Genomic DNA, 21,317 nt, shown 5'->3' on the forward strand with positions numbered 1-21,317 from the left:
ATTTAACCTTCAGTGCTCTTTCTGAGAGCAATTTAACTTGCAGAAAACAAGCCCAGATTTGAATTGTGATTCTTCCCTTGCTGGTATGTCTTAGCAAAGCTCTGACCAGTAAGACAAAAAAAAAAATGCTGGCATGACAGGCTTTAAATATTATTTTATTTCAACTTCTTGAGCTATTTCAGTTCTCATGAATGTAATAATGAGAGAGATGCTAATTATTCCTTCATGAACTTATGGCTTTGGGGTGTCTCAGGGATCAGGTCAGGGCAGATGGAGAGGTTCTGTCACCACGCTGTGAGAGCCAGAGCACAGCTCAGGTACTCACAGCTCCCTCCTCCTTCCTGGTGACTCCACACAGGGGACACAGCCCAGGCACGGGGTTCTTGGTGATGCACACATTTTTTAGTTCCTCCTGGAATTCAGAGTAGCTTTGGGAAAAAATGTACCTTTGTTTTATGATGATGGATTTGGTGACAGAGCACGAGGGGAAGGTGAGATGGAGACTTGCTGGTTCTTTTGATGCTCCAGAACTGACAGAGATGATTGAATGAGAAGAGGGGAGACTTATATTTAAGATAAGGATGAATAAGTCACAATTAATTAGCCAGAAGTTCTGCATAGATAATTGAAACACTGAGTCAAGCATCCACATGATCTACTCAAGGCTTGTCCACACTTCAAATGTGTTTCTGCTTGACCTAGTCCATGCTTAAGCTTTTTACATCAACAAATCTTTTTAGAAATGTCCAGAAAATTTAGGAATTCCCCCTTTCTGTGAACAGCCAATGGAATTTGAAGTCAGGCTTGCATTAACCCATTTTTGGAATTAACTAGCTGCTGTTTGCCCATGTTACCTGTCTAAACTCTTGCACCCGCAGAACCATTCCTGCCCTTCTGCTCTCAGGTTCCCTTTGCCTACTCCCAGTGCCTGCTGCTGACCTGGGACATTTAGGGCCCAGAAAGTTAAAAAAATATCACCCAGGTTGATAATTGTACAATCTCTGATGCTGACCTAGAGCTGGCTGGTTCTCTGCTGAAAACTTAAATATCTTATTTTTAATATGAGCCAACTGACTCTCTGTGAGATCCAGCCAGGGCTTGCAAATAGTTTATGTAGCCAAAAGCCCTTATTGGACCTAGAAACTGTTGGGATAAAGGTTCTGCATCTCTGAAGAAAAAGTCCTGGGAGCTCCTGAAGCTCTTGGCAGCAGGATAAAGCTCTACAAGGACAGCACTAAACCTCCTGAAGTGCTACAGCATTCCCTCTGTCCCTGAAAAGGTGAGTGTGAGGGTCCTGAGTGCTTCAACTCCCCGAAAGCCATCTTCAGAGGCCGTGTGTACACATCTTCTCCTGGCACTGTCACATGAGCACAGATCCCATGACCTTGTGAAGTCCCACGGAGTCCCCAGCACTTTGCATTTCCAGCAGGATGGGAGCAATTACAGCAGCACCTGGAGCCAGATACCCTGGGAGTGGTTTATCCAGCTCCCGGGCTGCTGTCAGACAATCCTTTATTTCCACAGCCATGGGACTCATTTGGTTATGATAAATCCACGTGCTGTTGGGAACACTGTTCCATGAATTTTAAGAATGTGCATATGCAGAAAGAAAAATACAACACTGGTTGTTTTTTTAATTTGGAAAAGCAACTTGTTGATTTGGAGGGATAATTCACAGCCACTGGCATAAAGAATGTAAGAAAGTACAACTGGTTTGTGCAATGAAAGCAGTAATGAAATAACAGGCCAAAACCTGGCAAAAATTAATAGAACAGAACCGAGGTTGAAACATTGCAGCAGGTAAGTTTCATCAAAAAAAAACCCCTTAGAATATTAGGAAATATTATGGTAAAATATTAACAAACTTTATAATTAAACTATACTAAGATGGGATAAAATTGAACGTGTTTAAAATGTTACTGAATTAAACAGTGACATCCTTTCTCAGTTTTCACCCTCAGCTCTGGTTTTTAGCAGTTTTGGTATTTGAATTTCTGCTTTCCAGGCTGAAGACACTGTGCTCATTTGTATTTTGGAACAGTCAGTTTACTAAGGCAGCATTGTGGGCAGAAGGGAATTTTGCCTTCAACCAGACGAGCTACATAAGGGTTTTCACTCCATTATTTACCTTGTAAATTAGACTCCCGAGGGGAGAGGGGCTTTCAGACGTTTGAAATGCTGTATGCAAAAAGCCTGAACATTTGTCTCCCTTTTTTGTTTCTCCCCTTTAATATTAACCAGCCATTTTCACTGCTGGTTCTGTGCCTCAGGACAGCACAGCAACACTGGGGAGAGACAAAAGCGAGGGAGCGGCAGCTGGGTGTGTCAGCTGGAAGGGTAAAGGCTGATAGAGAAAATCATTTACTGTCATTAGCACACGGGAAGTGTTGCTCTTCACAAACAGGAGGGACGTGTCCTTGTCGTGGAGACGAGGAGGAATCTTCTCCCCATTTTCCCAAAGACACAGAGCTCCTGTGTGCTCTTCCTTTTCTTCTATTCCACTTTCTCACTGATATAAAGTTGTCTCCATCACCCGCTCTGGATCCAGAGCCGAATTAGACTTTTGCAGGAGTTGGTAGTTTGTTTCAGGAAAAAGAAATATGGAGTAAATTAGCGATTAATTTGATGGATTCTTGCCTGGGGGTTTCAGTATTGTTATGACTCAATCCTCTCAAAATCATGGGATTGGCTTAGTCATTCCTTTTATTATTTTTTTTTTCCTAGATACAAACCTTGAAGCCTTTCCCACCCTGGATATTTGGGACAGAGGTGGGACAGCTTCACTCTGGCATCATCTGGGCACACAGCCTTACCTGTCACCTGCCAGAGTGACAAATAAGGAGATTTGTGCATGTGCCCTTTTACAGATGAAAATTGGACATTAGGAGGAATTTTTTCACAGAAAGGGAGATTAAACGTTGGAACAGGCTGTCCAGGGAGGTGGTGGAATCACCATCCCTGGAGGCGTCCAAGGAATTCCTGGATGTGGCACTCAGTGCTCCGGGCTGGCTGACCAAGCAGGGATTTGCCACAGATTGGACTCAATGGTCTTTGAAGGCTTTTCCAACTTAATCAAGGAATCACAGAATTATTTGGGTTGGAAAGGATCTTTGGAGATCACCCAGCCCAACGACCTTGCCAAGGTAGGGACATCTGGAGCAGGCGACACAGGAACGTGGCCAGGTGGGGTCAGAATGTCTCCCTCAGAAAAGACCCCACACCCTCCTTGGGCAGCTATTCCAGAGCTCTGCCACCTTACACGGACAGAAATTCCTTTTCACGTTGAGCTGAAACTTCTCATGGTCTAGTTTATGGCCACTGCTGCTTGTCCTGTTGTTGAGCACCATGGAAAAAGGCCTGGCACCAGGCTGGCACAGGGTGCCCCTGGATCCCTGGCAGTGCCCAAGGCCAGGCCGGACAGGGCTTGGAGCAACCTGGGACAGTGAAGGTGTCTCTGATCGTGGCAGGGGATGGAAGTGGATGATCTTTAAGCTCCATCCATGATTCTTTCAGCACCCACCCTGGCGATATTTTACATGTATTAACCACATCCCCTCTCAGCCTCCTCTTCCCTAGGCTAAACCCTCTCCTCTCCTCAGCCTCCCACAGGCGGGATGCCCGCTGGGGTGTTCCAGGGAAGCCCTCGGGGCTCCTCGCCCGCCTCGCTCCCCTCAGGGAGGCGGAGCCGCCTCCCGCCCTTTTCCCTGGGCGCCCTCAGCTCCCGCCCCGTGCGCGCGCAGCGGGTGGGCGGGGACGGCGCATGCGCGTTGCGGTGCGCGCCCGCCCGCCCGGCCCGGCTGGTGCGTGCGAGGGAGAAGATGGCGGCGGCGGGGGCGGCGGCGTGAGGGGCCGGGACCGCCGAGCTCCCCGGGGACGCGGGGCGCCATGGCCCTGCACGGCGCGCAGGTACCGTCCGGGACCGCGGGCACCCTTGCGGCACCGCGCCCGGACCACGCCGAGCTCCCGGCGGCGGGCGGGCCCCGGGATGGGGGGGAGCGTGGTGGCCGGGAGTAGGCCCAGGGTGATTGTGCACGTTCATTGAATGTGCTGAGGGCGGTGGGGCGGCCTCGCTGCCCGCGGGAACGGCGGATCCGGCGCTCCCGGGGCGGAATTCCCATCCCGGAGGGGTCCGGAGCGCGGGGGGTCGGCCCCGCGCCGGTGTCGGTGTCACCACGCCGGGGCCCGGGGCGGGGGGTGCCGGTGCTGAGCCCCCGGCCGAGCGTGGCTCGGACAGAGCCCATCGCTCCGGCTGCTCTTTTGAATTTTTTTGGAGGGGGTGAGAGGCAGAAACGATTCTATAACGAGAAGGGAATAAGGAGATTTGTAAACTAATCCTCCCCCCTCCCCCCCGCACAAACACTCGCTAAACCCCGGCGCATCGGGGTGCAAAGGGCTGAGTGTTGCAAGATCGCCGTGCACGGGGATGCGTGTGCGGATTCCCTGGATCCCACTGGCTGAACCAGCCCCGGAGATTTGTGCACCGAGTGGAAAAAAAACTGCAGTCGTGGTGGTTTTTCGCTGGAAGTTTACAGCTCGCTTCCTGGGCTAATCCAGTGTGTGTGTGCTTAGAGCGAATGATTGAATGGGTTCGCTTCACTGTTTCTTTCCCTTAAGGTTTTTCTCCCAAAGAGTTTGAAAGCAGGAATGTCAGGAAAAGCGTGTAGGGCTTTGGAGTGTTTTATTTGCAAGACTTAGAGCAGCTTTGTTGTTTCGCAGAGAATAAAGTTTAGAAAACTGTGGTAGCGTTAAAAGTAATTTTGTTAAGGATCCGTGTCTTCTGTCATAGAAAGCACGTTTCATACAATGTAAGTCATTTTGAACAGGGGGATGCTTTACTATAAGTTCTGTATATTTTGTCTTTTTTTTTTTTCTCAATTAAGTTACACATCAAATGAGGACGTGCACTGATGGCACTAGTATTTCTATTTTCAGAAGTTTGTAATTGGTAAAAACTATACCGACATTTCTTGTGCAGTTTGATTTATTTATGTTTGAGAGAAAAACGTGAGTGCTTTTGTTAATGTGGGTGTTCTTAAGGCAGCTGCAGTGTCTGGAGTTTGTTTCAAATTTACAACTAATTTTAAAATTTTGTGTCCCTCAAGTTTTATTTCAAAGTGAAGGAAACTCACTCACTTCTCGATCTTTTTTTACTATCCCAGTGAATGATTTTTGGAATGCAGATGCATCAGAAGGATTCAGTGCCCAGCTCAAGAGTTGTTTCAATCCCTGCTTTCTCCCCCCTCAGCCGTGCATGTGGTCACTTTGACGAGTTTGGTGTTTAAAATGCAGCTTTTTTCATGATTTGGAGGAGTTAAGGATTTGTTTTGAACAGTACATAATTACATTGGCAGACTTTAAAACAAAAAAAAAAGTTAGGCTGATGATTTAGTTTATGGTGAAGTGCTCCATTGCTGAAATTAAAACTGGGTTGTAAATTCATCTTCAGTAGCAATTTGAGCACAGAATATTTTAAATCATCTCCCTCTGTAGGTAAAGGTGGATTTTAGGTCTCCTGAGGTTGCTGCTGAAGTTGTAATATATTATTTGTATTAGATAGTTTGTATAGAATGTGGTACATATATATTTTGGAAGCACATTTATAAAATACTGTTTAGCTAATGCTTTGTTCATGTTACTAAACACAGCCTGTTTCTGGGTTTTTTTCAAATGTAACCAGTTTATTGAGATGCTGTCTGGGATCTATGTGAGCACATCTTCCAGAACAGTGCTGTGATGCTGAATTAAGGTAACAATGTTTTGGAGCCTTTGGGATGAAATCCTGAAGATAAGCTCAGGGATGCAGTTTTACATGTGTAAGGTGTTTCCTTTTTGTTTTAGGATGATAGTAGAAAAATAAGAAAGTTTTGATAAAAGTTGCCTGTTCTGAGTAGAAGATAAATAAGATTATTGAGTTATTATGTCCATGTCATGATGCAGAAGTAAACAGAAGTGTGTTCTCCTTCCATATCTCTAATTTGGGTGTACCATCATTGAGGCATTTTTTGTCACACAGGGAACAAACATCTTCAAGAAAATCCTGCTGCTCCTCCAGCTGAAACGCAGAGTCAGATTTCTGCCATGGACGGATTCATGGAATAGTGGGCAGAAATATTTCATCAGTCAGTTTGCACATTGTGACAAATGACTCCTGAAACCCCATCATATCGAATATTTCCATTGATTTTGGGTGCCAGCTCAGCGAGCACAGAAGTGTTTGGTAGCACAGTTCAGCTCTTGCTGGTGTTTGTACCTCTGTTCCATGGCACCATTTCACAACCACCTCATGAGAGGTTTAAGTGTTGTGTGGGTCTGTTGGGTGTGTGCTGACTCTATTCACAATCTGTCCCTTTTTTAAGGTGAGCTACAAGTGAACCTGCTGTATTGCTCCATGACACTAAAGATGTTAAGCTGATCTAGTTAAAACCACTTGTCATCAAGGGCATCTAAAAATCTCTTTAAAAAAAAAAAAAGACAGCTTAAAAACTATTTCCCTGTTTGGAAAGACTAAAACTCTGTAGGAACTGTATAAACAGTTGGTTTAGCCACTTTTTCTATTGTTTTTCATAGAAAGAATTAATACAGAGGCATCATTTGTAAATCCTTTGAAAACAAGTTAAGCAGAAGAAAGGATACCATAGCAGAATGAATCATTTATGCTTGTTTTGTTCTTCCACCATTACTGTGGTGTCAGATGAACTCGGTGCCATTTCAAACCTACCACGTTGGCCCCAAACCCAGCTGAAGTGAAAACCAGGCAGGTTTGAGCTGAGAAAGAAAAAAAAGCTGAACAAGCTCCTAAGCTGCTCATCCTCACCCAGCTTGTGTCTAGCCTGGCAACCAGAAGAACTGGAACTCGAACATGGCATGCAACCTGACTCCCTGCAACACTGCATTGCAAACTGCCTCTTTTATGGCCAGCTTGGAGGGCTGCTCCCTGGCAGGGTGTAGCTTGATGTTTCCTTAAGCCAGGACTCTTTCTAGAAGACAAAAAAAAAAAAAAAAGAAAAAAAAGGCAGCAGCCTGCAGGCATTTGTACTGTGCTGCCTTTGCAGTGTCTTGCCTGATGTTTGTGGTGATTAGGAAATCGATGTCTCGAAAATAATGTCCAAAAAATGGTTGTTATGCAGCTGGATGAGTTTCTTGTGCACATGTGTGTAACGTTGGAGTGTCTTCATGGGCAGAAAGAAACGTCTGGGGATGGGGCAGTTGGATTCTGTCAGGTTTGTGAAATCCACTGAAGATACACAAAATAAAAGGTGATGTGGGAAAGGGCTGCTGGGGAGTGGCATTGGAGGGAGGTGTGTGAGTGCCCCATCTTGCTGCTGCTGCTCAGTTGCTGTCCTGTGTTTAAAGGGCTGAAGAAGCTGGATTTGTCTCTCCCCACTCGTTTTTCATTGCTCAGAAGGGTCTGGGCTCATCTTTTGCCCGTGGAGTGAGCAGTTATTCCAGGCTCCCGTGATCTTGGGAATTCAGGCTGCAGCTGGAGCTGGGAGTTTCGGTAGCCAGAAGGGATCATTTGCCTTTCTAAAATGTGAATTGAATGGTGAATCCACACTGAGTAAAGTGGGTGAATGTGGGTTGGTTGACTTAAAAAAAGGAAGTCTGGGAAAACTGACATAGAACTTAAATTTGGAACTATATAGCAGCATGCAAATAGGCTAAAACCCACAGGTTTTGTGAATCACTGCTATTTATTCTGTGCATTCTAGACTATAGCACTGATCTGGAGACTTCTTAGAATGGATCCAGCCATTTACCTATTAATAAATCCAGTTTCTGTGGGCAGTTGCTCAGACATACTGGTCCTTGCATTTCATGTAGCTGTTAAAATACTTGTAAAGTTAAGTGGGGTTTTGTTTGTAGGTAAACTGAGCAGTCTCATTTCTGTTTAGTGATCGACACACAGCATGCTGTGCTGTACAAAACTGCCAAATCTGTTAGAATAGAAGTTGCTGGCCTTGGGCCATTGGATTATAGTCATTTGTCACTCTAATGCCATTTCAGCAATGTAGATGTTCATTTCCAAAGAATTAAACATGCTGGAACTGCGGTTTTTCTTTTTGATGGAAGTGTTTTATGTGTGATCATTAAACATACAACTGGGGATTAGGGAACAAAGGGTTGTGCTTCGTGGTGAAAAAGTGTGTGTGTGTACATGTGTGTGTTTGTATATTCAGACATTCCACAATAGAATAGTCTGATACTTTAAAATTGGGGTTCTGAACCCTACTTTTGTTTGATGAAATTGTGCCATAGGTATTTAAGACTCTGTTTCAAGTATTTCCAATAATGGGGCTGTGTTGGTTATTTTTAAAACACTTTGAAGGATTCTGTTTTGTTAGTGCTCGTGTTCACATATTCATTAATGCTTTAATAGAGTAAAACTTTGATGTACATTAGTCTTTTCATTTTGTAGTTGACTCTCTAATACCTAATTTATTCCAGATATTCCTGATATTTTAAATACGTGTAAGAACTTTTCCTCCTTGTTTGACAGCATACGATTTATTGATCTTCAGTGTGTGCTACAAGGTCTGTTTTTCTTCACCTGTATTTAGGCAGGAGGAAGATTAAATCACAGTAGCCCTAACAAAGTGTTTGTGTAAGGCTTCTTTGAATCACACACCTTGTGAAAAAACATCTGTTCTTCAAATCAAGAAAGGCTTGTTGAGATTCTGTGCTAGCCACCAATGTCAGTGCTGCAGGAGAGAAATGTGCAGGAGCACTTTGGGGAATCTGCTGCTGGTAGCATTGTGTGTGAATTCATACCATGGATGGAAGCTTTAAGAGAAGCACTGTGTGTTATTTGCATTGGAATTATAGTAGGAAAAAAAGAGATACAGATGAGCTGCCATCGAGGGTAATGTTAACACAAACTGGAAAACCACTTAAGGGATCTGAAATTATTTTACTTTGTTAAAAAAGTAAATACCCCAAGTGAGGCTCAGCTTTGAGGTGGAAGAGAAAAATGCACGATCTGTAAGAAGCTGTAAAGAAGAGCATGTCTCTAAAGGTTGTGTGAAAAGATGCATTTCAAAAAAACGTGCAGGAAAGTAGGTTTTCTTCAAAGAAATCTGTGTATGAAAGACTTCTTATTTTGTTTGAACTCCTCTGAGCAGACCAGCAGAAATAGCTGAGTTATTCCCCCAGTGCACTGGGCATGTTTTTTCATACATTTAGAGCCTGCTGTAGTGATTCACAGATCTCCTGCCTCACTTTCCCCCATGAATGTTGCAGGCTGGCAATGGATTTGCCACTGTAACTCAAAATACAGAAGTCCTGTATCATTCATACAGAGAAGTGGAGGCTTCTGCTCTGAAAATGTTTTGTCTTGCTGGAGTGGGGTGTCTTTGTAGGTACTGTAGCAACCTGCTAAAATAGGTAAAATACTGATAATCCCTTGAATTCTTGGTGCAAGCTTTAGGCTGGATGGAGAGGGAAGTGGAAAAAGTTCAGTTAATTTTTTTAGTGATAGAGGCAGGCAGTTAGATTAGTTGTATTCATGTTATGGACCATATTACTTACAGAGGGTATTCAGTTCAAAATGAGACTGGCACATAGTGTGAGATGGCCTTGTCATTTTAAATATGAGTAGATAGGGTAAAAAGGAGAGGGAAGTCAAGCAGAAAGGAAAAGAGTCATTGTCAGCACAGGTAACAGCTGAATTGCAAAAAGAATCAAGTTCTCTTGACTTCCAGTGTACTTAGTCCATCCATTAAATCTTATGGGTTCTAAGAATAGCTAGCTGACCAAAGAAAGGAAGAAATAGCACTCTGGTGTCCTTACAGCATGGAAAACCTCACTTGCTGTTCTGCTGCTGCCTTTGGGATACAAAACCAAAGCCACAACTGTTTGAAAATGTCTGTGGAGCACTGTGTTTAATTGATACAAAGTTGAAAAAAAGGCAAAGACAACTTCTTGAGGCAATTTCCACTTGCTTAGGCAGTACTCACTTTCTTCTCAGTTAAGGGCTGTGACCATAGACCATTGCCCCTAACAAGAGGCTTAGGCTTCCACATTTCATCACACATGGTGAGACCTCCCTAACAGAACTGGGAACAACAACAATTGAAAAAGAATTTATGCAGTTGGTGTGCCTTCAGAGCAAGCAGGCAAGAATGAAATCTATAAAATTGTCATCCTGGCCTTGCAAGCAACAGAAAATGTAAGTGCAGCAGAGTCAGAAGTGTGAAAGAGGAGCAGTCAGCTTTCAGAGCAGAAGAAATGAAGCTGTTGGATTTGTTCCTGTCAACAGGCTCATGGGCTCAGTCTCTTGAACTTCACTGTGGTCCAGACATAGTGCTGAGGTGTGGTGGCCAGTGAGTTGTGGTGTCCAGTGAGTTGTGGTGTTCAGTGAGTTGTGGTGTCCAGTGAGTTGTGGTGTTCAGTGAGTTGTGGTGTCCAGTGAGTTGTGGTGTCCAGTGAGTTGTGGTGTTCAGTGAGTTGTGGTGTCCAGTGAGTTGTGGTGTCCAGTGAGTTGTGGTGTCCAGTGAGTTGTGGTGTCCAGTGAGTTGTGGTGTCCAGTGAGTTGTGGTGTCCAGTGAGTTGTGGTGTCCAGTGAGTTGTGGTGTCCAGTGAGTTGTGGTGTCCAGTGAGTTGTGGTGTCCAGTGAGTTGTGGTGTCCAGTGAGTTGTGGTGGCCAGTGAGTTGTGGTGTTCAGTGAGTTGTGGTGGCCAGTGAGGTGTGGTGGTCACTCTTGTTGCTGAGTGCAGGTGGCAGATGCTGCCATGGTGTTCCAGGTGTTTCCAGAGCTGAGTTTCCTCAGTGGGAGAGGATAGAGGCAGTGGATGTGTATTACACTTGGCACTAATGATTGTCTCATTTAGGCTGATAGATTTTCTGATTTGATGTGCTCACATCCTTGGAATAGAGATGTCCCCAAGCTCTGATCAGTGTTGAGCCTGCAGTGGTGTGGGAGGGCAGCTGTGCTCCTTTTTCCCCTTGGCTTTGTGCTGCTGGCAGTGGTGGGTACCAGGGGGTCCCTCCTGCAGCAGTGCTCCAGTGGGGCTGAGCTGTGCAGCCTCTGTGCTTTCATGGTAGTGTGACTTTATAATTGGTCTGAATTCCTCATGGATTTTTGAAGTTAGGAAAGAGATAAGCTAAGAGCTAAGGTGTTTCTTAGCCATTTGGTATGCAAACCAATTTTGTGTGTGCTCTAAATTTATTTATTTTGTGATAGCTTGAAGTAAGAAACACTTAGAGTTAGTGAACAACTGCTTATTGGCAGGTCTGAGTGTCCAGCACATCCAGTGTGTTTACTGAGTAGCCAGCAGGATTTGATAAAGGCAGACATCACTAATGTGAAACTTAAATCAGTTTATATGTTCTAGTTCAGTTTGTGTTTTCTGCCTTATTTGCAAAATAACCATTTTGAAGAACTGTGTGAGTAATTCATTGCTTTACCAAATGTCATTATGATTTGCAAGATCTCTTAATTAGATTTGGGACCAAAGGAGGCAATGAGCAGACCCATGAGATGCATGTTCTTCCAAAAACTGCCTGAATTGGTGTTGTTTGAAAGAGGAAAGTCTCACAGGTTCAGAGTGTGCAGAAGTGTGAGGGCTCAGGGTGTGGTTTCATCATCCTTGTCTGCACTGTGGGCCTGATGACAATTGGGTGGCACTTCTGTGGGGTCTCCAAAGCCATGGATGGATGAGGGACAGGAGAGCAGGAGGTGCTGGAGCTGTGGGTGAGAGCAGGGACCCTGCAGACAGAGCTGCTCCTGCCTCTGTCCCTGCGCTGAGGCGGCTGAAGGCCAGAGCAGAGCTGCCTGTGCTGCTGCTGCTGTCGATATTCCTGTTCTGAGCCTGTTCTGAGCCCTCTGGATGAGCAGCCAAGGAAGTGGTGACTCAACTGCTGCCTGCAAGGAGGGTACCCAGGGAGCTGTGAGTGTGCTCTGCTCTCTGAGCATTGGGGCTTTATCAGTTTGTCAGGATATTCTGGTTTAATTCCTTCTTTACCTTCAGAAAGCGAAAGAATTTCAGTGTCTTTGAGACTAAATGTGTTGGGAAGTATCTGGAGTGCTGTTCTGTGCATTCTGTTCATTCACATGTGCAAAAGAATTCTGGATGCTGACAGAAGATGTACAAGGAAAGACAAAAAGTAGCAGCATTATCAGTGATAGTCTTTTGAATTGAGCTACTTAACTTTGACCATTTAAGAATCTTTTTTCTTGCAGTATACCTACTGCCATCCTCATACCCAATTTCTAATGCTGTCACTTAAAAATATGAATAGTGTTTAGTATGCTTACTGTTTGGGGTTTGGTGGCAGCAGTGTATTAATCTGTGCATTTCTTTGAACAGCTCTGTTGCATCTACATAAAATTGTTTTGCAGATACTTAAGCTCTAAAACTGTCTCGGGAGGCGGTGGCATATGTGTGGTGTCCCAATTTCCATTTTAACTTGCAAACCCCTTGGAAATACAAAGTTGCTGTCGCAGGCTTTGCCAGATCCTTGCAGGTTTCCACCTGCCACGTGTTGGGCTGATAGAGGAGGTGGATGGCTGAGAATGCCCTGGGAATCAGAACAGGGGATGGTGTCCTCGTGGGACATCCCACATCCATGTGTGTCACCTGGTGGAGTCCTGAAGGGGCTGGAGTTCCTGCAGGAAACACAGCAAGAACCTCTGCAGAACTACTACTGAAACTTCAGCTGATAAAGAACATAAAATATTGGAGCCTTTATTCTGTTGTGGTAGTTGGGTTTCATTTCTGTGATCCCCATGAGTCATTTACCAATCATTGTGTTTTTCACATATTCTCTGGTTTATTTTTGGCTGTTTCTCTATGAGATAACCCATTTTTGGCAGGTCACAACTCGCAGAGGGGAAAGTCTCATTCTTCCTTGTTCCTGGCCACTTGTGTATTCTGCTTGACACTGGTTCCTCAGTTCCTTAACACTCCTTCCACCAGTGGAAAAAATAAATTAAAAATCATTTGGATCATTTTCCCTCAGTTTGACAGTAATCACCTTGCTGATCATCCAGCCTGTGGAGAAGAGATGAGATTGCCAACCCAGCAAATTTTCTAAGCATTCACCTTTTCAAAAATCTAGGGTTGAGAAGTGAAGTTGGGCCATCAAAAGAGGTGGGCTTAGGTGCTTTCCAAAAGTGCTAATCTGTGTTCCTTGTCAGGATGGAGTCCAGATAGCTAATTTTTGCCTCACCTAATCTTAGCCACCCTAAATCCTGCCCTGAGTAATTGCTTGTGAAAAGCATTGTGTGGGTGACTCGTTTGCTGAGGTGCTGTTAGAGGGGGATTTTAGTTTTCCACAGTGTTTAGCTGCAGTAATTCAGAGGCTATGCATTCTTTCCTCACTTTTCTTTATATTCCACTGTATTTTCCATCTTCCTTGACAAATAGGGAACAGCAATCTCCTCACTGCCCAGGGTGGAATGGTTCTCTTGGATGGGTCTGTATGGATCCTTTGAGGTATTTGTCCTCTGTGAAGATGAGAGTAGTGGAAATAAGCAAAGAAAATATGAAACGTACCCAAACGAGTGGGAATCTAATGAAGATACAAGCAATCTGAATTTTTGATCGCTGTATTTTAGAAGCATATTTTTTAGTATAATTTCCATATTTAAAATAATAGGATGCCATCCTGAATATTGGCTGCTGTATCTGCAAGGTTGGAACCTTCACCTGCATGGAGAGGACACTCCCTGTCCAGGCACATGGAGCAGCTCACAGGAGAGGGAGTGTGAGATACAAATGCTGGAACCGAGTTAGAGATTGCTCCCAGCAGTAGAAGGATTCCAGGACTCCAGAATCTGGGCTGATAGTTCAGCTTTTAGAAGGGAGAGGGGTCTGGGAGGCACAAAACCCATTCTCAATTTCTTTTTTTCTCCTTTGCTGTCTTTACCAATAACTTCAGCTCCTCTGTCAGCTCTTGATCTAACTCTTGTTCCTCATCTTTGGTCTCATCAAGCCAATTGTAATATTTTTGAACTACTTACTACGTGTCTCTATTTAATCTGTTTCTTGCACTTTTTTACTCCTAGAGCTCTACTTCTGATTTTTTCTTTATAATAACCTCATCCAAGTCTAGATCTGTTGGTTTTATTTCTTTCAACCACGGATTTGAAGGATAAAAGCAGCCTGTGAGGTGAATTCAGCCACAGCAAGAAGAGAAGAAAGGCTTTGCAGTGGCAGGGCAGTGCCAAGCAGCGCTGCAGTTTCTGAGCTGGAAGCCATTCCAGGAAAGCCAGCCTTTGTTCCTGCCTGGCCTGGGGAGGAATGTGCTGCCTCCTGGATACTGCAGGCTCTGGGGATGGCAGGGAAGATGCATGTGCTGCTTTTCCACCTTGAGAGAAGCTTGTGGAAAACAATCCTTCAGGATGGTAGCTGCTAAATAAAGATTTTGTAAACCGCAGAAAAAGGTGGATTTATGGAACGTGCCTGGAACTTGGGTGCACAGCTGGGAGGTGTTCCAAGAAAATTTGCTATTTAATGTGGCCCAAGCAGTGTTCTCCAGATGCAGAACTGATTTTACCACCGTGTTCTTAGAATTTCATCCCACTGAAGGTTGCAGCTCTAATGATTTTAGCTTGGTAGAGAAAAAAACCAAAGAGGGGCCAGCACTAAGGGTTTTCTGCTGGGAAGTATTAGATAAAATTACTGAGGGATTGTTTTGCCTGCTCCACCTGTAATAAAGAGTAGTTAAACTGGCTGTGTTCTTGAGGAACTTCATGTTCCAGCTTCTCTCTCCTCAGAGCTTATCATGCACTGGTAAATCAGAATAATGCAAGTCTTAATTATTTTTGCTCTTCATTACAGGGAGAGTTTCCAATTTGCACATAGACTCAATAGCTAGTTCAGTGCAAGAGGAGCCTGCAGAGCTTGAATAAATGTGTTTGCTGAGTTATGAGCAGCCAGCCTGGAGCTGGTGTTTCCAAACTTTTAGAGGGTGTGAAGAGATAGAGCCTTGGCCAGAGATTTTTGTTACCAAGCACTGTGCTCGAATTCAGAACTGAGGAAGGACCAGTCTCCCCGTTTGGGAAGTATTTCTTTTTCATTTGATATTTGTGAGGGCTGCCAGCTGGGAGATTATGATAGGAAAGTATTTTTGTTTGGCTTGTGTTTAGTTTTAACATAGCAAGAAAAACAGATAGGAAAATGTTACTACTTCTCTTTATCACGGGCAGATGTTCTGTGGGTTTGTAGTGGTGGTGGAAAGGTGTCAGAAATTCCTTCTTTTGCTCTCCAAAGAGCCAAGAGTTGATGTAATCACCTCTCACAATTCAGTTACCTCCCTCTCCCTGTTGCCTGGAATGCACTTTGCAGGTATTCCTGCTCTAGTCCCCAAATGCCTGCTCTCCATGTGTGTTCCTGCCTTGGGTGCCAGGGAAGGTGCAGGGAAGGATTTTCTCATCAAGAACACTCAATGCTGTACCACAGAATACAAATTCAGAGTAGTTTATAAATTGTGGGTACAGTTCTCCTGTCAGGGGCCATTGCTTTATGATCATGTACAAGTGCTACAGGTGCAGTGCTCTCCTTATGCTGTGATTATTTACAAAATAAAATCGTCCCTGTTTTGGTGGGCTCTCTCTCTGTTGTTCTGTGGAACAGAAAATATCAGCTGGAGCAAATCTGAAATGTGAAGCAGCAGAGGTGTTCTGCTGGAGCAGTCCTGGGCATGGGAAGATAAGGAGTCTTTGTGGAACAGCTCACTCAGAAATGCACTGCTGTCTGTGTGACATGGGTTGGTTTTTATTCTTGCCCTCCCTTTTTCTCTCCCCTGCTCACTACACTGACCATTTTATAGAAAACTTCCTTGGGCTGCATGCACTTTGTGGCAGCTGCTGTTTGAACTAGGGGAGTGCCAACAGGCACCTCATTATTTGAACTAGAATGAGGAGCATACATAAACAGAACTTGTTTGGGTGTAAGAAATTGGCCTGTCTTTTGGCAGGATTTTCTATGGTTGTTGTTCAGTTTGTTGCTTTGATTTGAAGTATGTTATATAATTGATAAAAAAACAACCTGCTTTGCTTTTGTGAGTATTTGAGTTACAATATTCAGGATAAACTGCTGACATTACATTGTGCTGCCTTAATTACATCAGGCTGCAAGGAGTCATTTGGTCCTGAAACCTGTCCTTCCACTAATGTGACAGCCACAACTGTGCTTCCCTGCTAGCCAGAGGGCTGCCTTTCCTCTGACAAGAAAATGACTTCTTGAGGATGAGAATTCTTTTTTTTTTTTTTATGAAGGAATAAAACCTGTCAGATTAATTTATGTGAAACAGATAGAAAATCTGTAACTTTCTTCAGCTGTAAGAATTCTATAATAACACCCAAAAAACTCCTGAATTAGGGGGCAATAAAAGGAAAGGTTTGGTCCTGCACTTTATTTTTGAGCCTTTGATAGCTTAAATGGTGGGCAGGCAGAGTTGCACTGACTCATGGGCTTAGGTGACCTACATTTACCTAGCTCTGATCTTTCTCCAGGCACTATGGAGACGTGTTAATGTTCTAGTTTGGAGCTGCGGGCTAATGATAAAAGGACTGGCAGCTTCACTGAGAGTTTGCTTGGGATTTGTTGCATTTTCAGCTGTTAAAAGTTTAATATGCAACTGCTCCACCTTCAAGTGTGACTTCATTTGCATATCTTTGTGTTTAGAAAAGTCAACTTTATATTTTGGTCAAGAGATATATTGACATTATGCTTTGCCTGAAATATTATTTAGGTTGTGGTACAGCTGTAAATACATGGCCAGTGGTTTTCATAGCTCCTGGTTATGGGATGCTGGGTGCAAATTCAAAATCTATAAAAAGCCCAAACAGTTTCTTGAGATTTGTTAGTTTGTAAAACCTTGTCTCCAGTTCAGTAATCATCTGTGTAGTAAGACTGGATGAATTTCAGCTCAGAGGAAAGGACAACCTGTGGGAAAACTGCTTTTTCCTACATTTTCCATAAAAAAATCCTTGAGAAATTGGGAGAGAAGTAAGGGTGAGGAAGCAATGCCTTGTTTGCTGCAGGATGACTAATGCAAGAGTGTTTTCTCTGCTAATAAAACCCAAGTGCACTCATATGCATGTGCCTTTTTTCCTTGCCAGAAAACACACTTGTGTCTGAATGCTTCCTTTTCCTGCTCTGCTGCAGCCTCTCCCAGAGCTGTAAGAGTAAATCCACTTTGTAGGAGTAACTTGGTGGCCAAGATTATATATATAATACATATATATAAATATAGCTTAGGGTATCCATCAGCTATTTCATCATTTCAGTTCAAATGTGAACTAGTTTGACTTGTTTGGCCTTCTGCTGAGACATTTAGCGGTGGCAAGGAATAATCCAGCTGTAAAAGCTGTATTTTTAACTACTTTATGGAAAAGCACTTGAAGTGGGACTATTTGCAGCTTAAACTAATTGGACCGAAGCTCTGAAGCTGTTGGGTGGCAGATGAAAGCCACGTTAATGCTTTCTGAAAGCCCAAGTTGACACTTCATTTTCCTGGCTTTCTTGCAGCCCCGGTGATGCCAGGGTGATGATGCAGCACTGTCAGTGCTATTTCTACCTGTTTTTCTAGGACAGGCAGCTGTGGAACACGGACTCCCCTCCCTGCATTCCTCCAGGACAGCCCTGGTGCTGCTGGGCAGGAGCACCAGTGGAGATTTCATGGCAGGATTTCATGCCACATTAGCATTCCTTTTCCAGGGGGTTTGGGGGACCACAGCACAAACCAGTCAGCATGGGCAGAGCTTGCAGGTCAGGTTAATTTTAATTTATTTTAACCCTTTGGGGTCTTCCCCTCCCCCCTTGGAATTAGTTTTGTTGCTGCTGCTTTTATCTGCATAGTTAAGATGTTGCCCAGTGATCAGAGTTATTACACAAATATTTAAGTACTTTTACTTTCATTCCTGAGTGGTAGAAAACAAAGCTTCTTGGATATATTTGGTTAATTTATTTTATGTAATTTATGTTAAAATCTAGCTGCAGATAATACGTTGAAGATGTAAAGGGGATGTTATTGATGAAATTATTTGTTCCAAGTGCTGTAGAATCTCCTTACATTGCTGTAATCACACTGGAGAGATGAAGGTAGAAACTGATTCCAGTTTTGTTGTGACTGGAAACACCAGTGGCTGACAATCAGCAGGATTTGGGATTTGCTCTAAGGAAGGTGTTGAACATGAGTATTTTTCTGAAGAGAGTTAATGTTGGGAGGCAGGGATTCAATACAGGGAATTTAATTCCTTGCAGCATGTCAGACTGAACGTGGAAATTGGTGCCAGAGGCTCAGGAGTGAGCTGGAAACACTGTTCAGCTTTAATAGTCTCATCCATTCAATGTTCCTACCTTGTATCTTAGAAAAAATACATTTCAAAAGTGCTACACTTTTAAGAATATTCTCATCTGCAGAGTATATTTGTAATATTCTAGTCTTAAAATTTTAACTTGGAGAAGAGAGTCAAGATGCAGCTCTTCTTTTATTCTCTCTTCAGTTGTACAGGAAGCATTTCAGAACTACAGTTTTAACTGATTCTTTGGTTATTTTAAGAATTTAGTTGTGTGGGATTTTTAATAGTCCCAAGAGTATGACAATATTTTGCATTCAATGCCCAAACATTATTGCAAAATCTTGATAGGTGCAGATAAGGCAAATAAATGAAATATGGAGTACTAGAACACCCAGGTCACCAGCAGCTTCATGAGAAAAGATGCCATTTTAGAATTGCAGAAAGTGTGTTTAATTTTGCAGTTTTTTCTTTAATTAATGTGCTTGTTGTTGTTAGTGTATCTGAAGGGAAAGATTTTTGGTATATCCTTTCTAAAATGACCTCATTTTCAGGTTTATTCAGGCATTGTTAGTTTTATTTTCATCCTTGGTCTCATACATGTGACATCTGCAAGAAGACATTCACATTTGAAAATTCCCAGAACTTGAGTGATTGATTATGGAACCTCAGTATGGAAGATACTGGGTGGAAAATACATAAATACTTGATTGTGCAGTGTAAGCAAGGCATTTTATTAAGTTGGTGTATGTTTGCTCTCATGAGTTGAATCATGGGAGTTTAGTGTGTTTTTTAACACTGTACATCTCTGGTGAATGGTCAGATTGGGTTACTGCTGAGAATTGCAGAATGGAATAGATCCATCAGTGTGTTTGGGGTTTAGAGGTGTTGATCCATGCAGAGGAGAGGTTTGGTGGCCTTGCTGAGGAGTTGGAGAGGCAGCAGGGGCAGAGCTGGGCTGTGTTTCATCCCCTCTCTGCAGGAATTCCACAGAGCCCCGTTGTTCCCACACAGCCCCAGAGGAGGTTTGCAGTTCCCATCTGGTTTTTTACACAGTTGCAAGTGGAAGGTCACTGGGGTGTGTTTGATACTGTTCTGATCTGCTTTTAATCTGTGACAGAAACGAGGCTCCCTGGGCTGGGGGACCTTGAGCACACTCAGTGCAGGGTCAGTGGTGGCTCTGCAGAGTTCAGTGAAACACCTGCTCCCAAAGCCACCAGGATTCCTTCCCAGGAGCCAGGACAGACAGACAGCTCTGGGAGAGCTGTGGAGAGGGTTTGCAGGAGAGGGAGGGCAGATGGGACTGAATTAAGCCTTTTAGGGATTAGGTATCTTTAAAAGCAAGTCTGGGGATATTGTTACAGTTGGAAATTTTCAGAACTTTCTCCCAGTGTTCTCCTTAGATTTTCTTCCACATTCAGTCTTGGTGTGAGACTGGATCTCCCAAGCTTCATCCATGTGCTCCTGTGAGTGAACACTGACACCATTGACTGCTGTGTAATGTGATTTTCAAGCAGCTGCATTTTTGTCTGAGGCTATAAATCAAAATCAGTTTTTGAAATCGGCAATTGAATGTTAAACAGTGTTAGAGGAATACATATACATATATTTTGTCTGAAAATTTGTGTAGAGCTCTTAATGAAAGCCCAGGATTTCACAGGTAATATTTATGAATATTTTGGGTTTGTAAGTTGCCAGATTTTGTGTTGGGAATTGGTGTTGCTGCCTGGGCCAGGTGAGCTCTGTGCTCACGTGCAGTGCCCGAGCCTCAGCCAGGGCTGTGCAGTTGTGGGTGCAGGTGAGAGGCTGGTGCTGCCTTGGCCCAGCAGTGATGGAGCAGCACAAGCAGCTTATCTGCAGCCCAGCACAATCTCTCACCTGCTCCAGGGCTGACCCTGAGCTGTCTGTGTCTGACTCCCACTGTTCTTGGAGCTTGTGCAGTCTGTCTGTCATCCCTGACTGGGGCCTTGAGGTGCTGGGACATACAGGACCAGAGACTGGGGCAGCATGGGGCAGCTTAGCTGGGCATTAAAGGCATCACTCTGATGCAGTTGTAATGGCTGTGTGTTTCTTACACACTTGAAAATACTAAAATTGGAGTTGAAAGCATCAGAAATTATTATGGCCAAGCTTTTAACACGTGCTGGTGTATCTCTGGCATGTGTTAAAATGTTATTTATAGAGTGGGGGAGAAATTAATGCTGACTGTGAATAGCTCGTGTAAGTAATTTAATTAAATGTTTCATGTTCCAAGCATTAACATTTATTTGTCAGTTTGGAAAGAAGGCAAAGAGAATTTTGAGGTTAGGGGAGTAATTTTGAGGGTGCAAACAAGGTAGGACCCCAAAATTCACGCTGATAATAAGGATATATCCTGTACTACTTTTAATAAGATCTTAGTCTGTTCTTGCTTAAAATTTCTTATTACTTGGGCATTTAAGATGCTGTAAAACCTTCAAAATTTGAATTAATGGTACAGGGTAAGTTCTGCAGCAATGCTGATGCTGTGTTAGAACTAAGCAAGTATTTTTCTTACATAGGTAACTTGTAGAGTGCCAGGTACACTGATTGCTTGGGAGGGATGGATGGACAGCAGGCAGGGAGTTACAGTATCTTTCCAATTGCTTAAAATACATTTTTCCCCTCTGAATCCTGTCTTTTTTTGGTAGAGGTTGTTATACTTGCCAAGGGATGTGCTATCACAGTTCTCTTTCACTTGAGTGCACAGTTGTGTCTGGAAAAGGGTAGAAAATTCTGTCCAGCTTGCAGAAGTTATTTCTGGAGAGATGAGGATGACTGGAGGCAGAGGAGGTTGGTTAAACTGGGCAGGTTTAATGGCATCAGTCCTTAAGTGTAAGGACTGATATCATGAAGTTTATTTTGAAACATTATTTCTCTCAGTTATCATGCAGGAATCTTTCAACTGGTGACTTAATGCTGGTGTAAATGTGCATTGGTAAATCAAACCAAATCAGATCAAATTCTGTTTATTTCAAGGCCAAATGGGATGGGTTTTTTGAGCTTTAGTCTCACTAGGATGAGATGTTGGTAAATATTTAAAGTCCTGTTTTAA

General features: G+C 43.6%; 1 protein-coding gene across 1 annotated transcript in view; it reads left to right on the plus strand.

Annotated features, from left to right (window-relative positions):
- Nucleotides 1–3,801: 3,801 nt before the first annotated feature.
- USP10 (ubiquitin specific peptidase 10) overlaps nucleotides 3,802–21,317 on the plus strand; it is a 47,478-nt gene continuing 29,962 nt past the window's right edge. Inside the window, exon 1 of the mRNA XM_066557616.1 lies at nucleotides 3,802–3,906. Within this exon, the coding sequence (XP_066413713.1) occupies nucleotides 3,886–3,906 (21 nt within the window). The 5' untranslated portion in view covers nucleotides 3,802–3,885. The remainder of the gene's footprint in view (nucleotides 3,907–21,317) is intronic.

The sequence above is a fragment of the Molothrus aeneus genome, chromosome 11, assembly GCF_037042795.1.
Source record: "Molothrus aeneus isolate 106 chromosome 11, BPBGC_Maene_1.0, whole genome shotgun sequence".
In the NCBI taxonomy this organism is placed as follows: Eukaryota; Metazoa; Chordata; class Aves; order Passeriformes; family Icteridae; genus Molothrus; species Molothrus aeneus.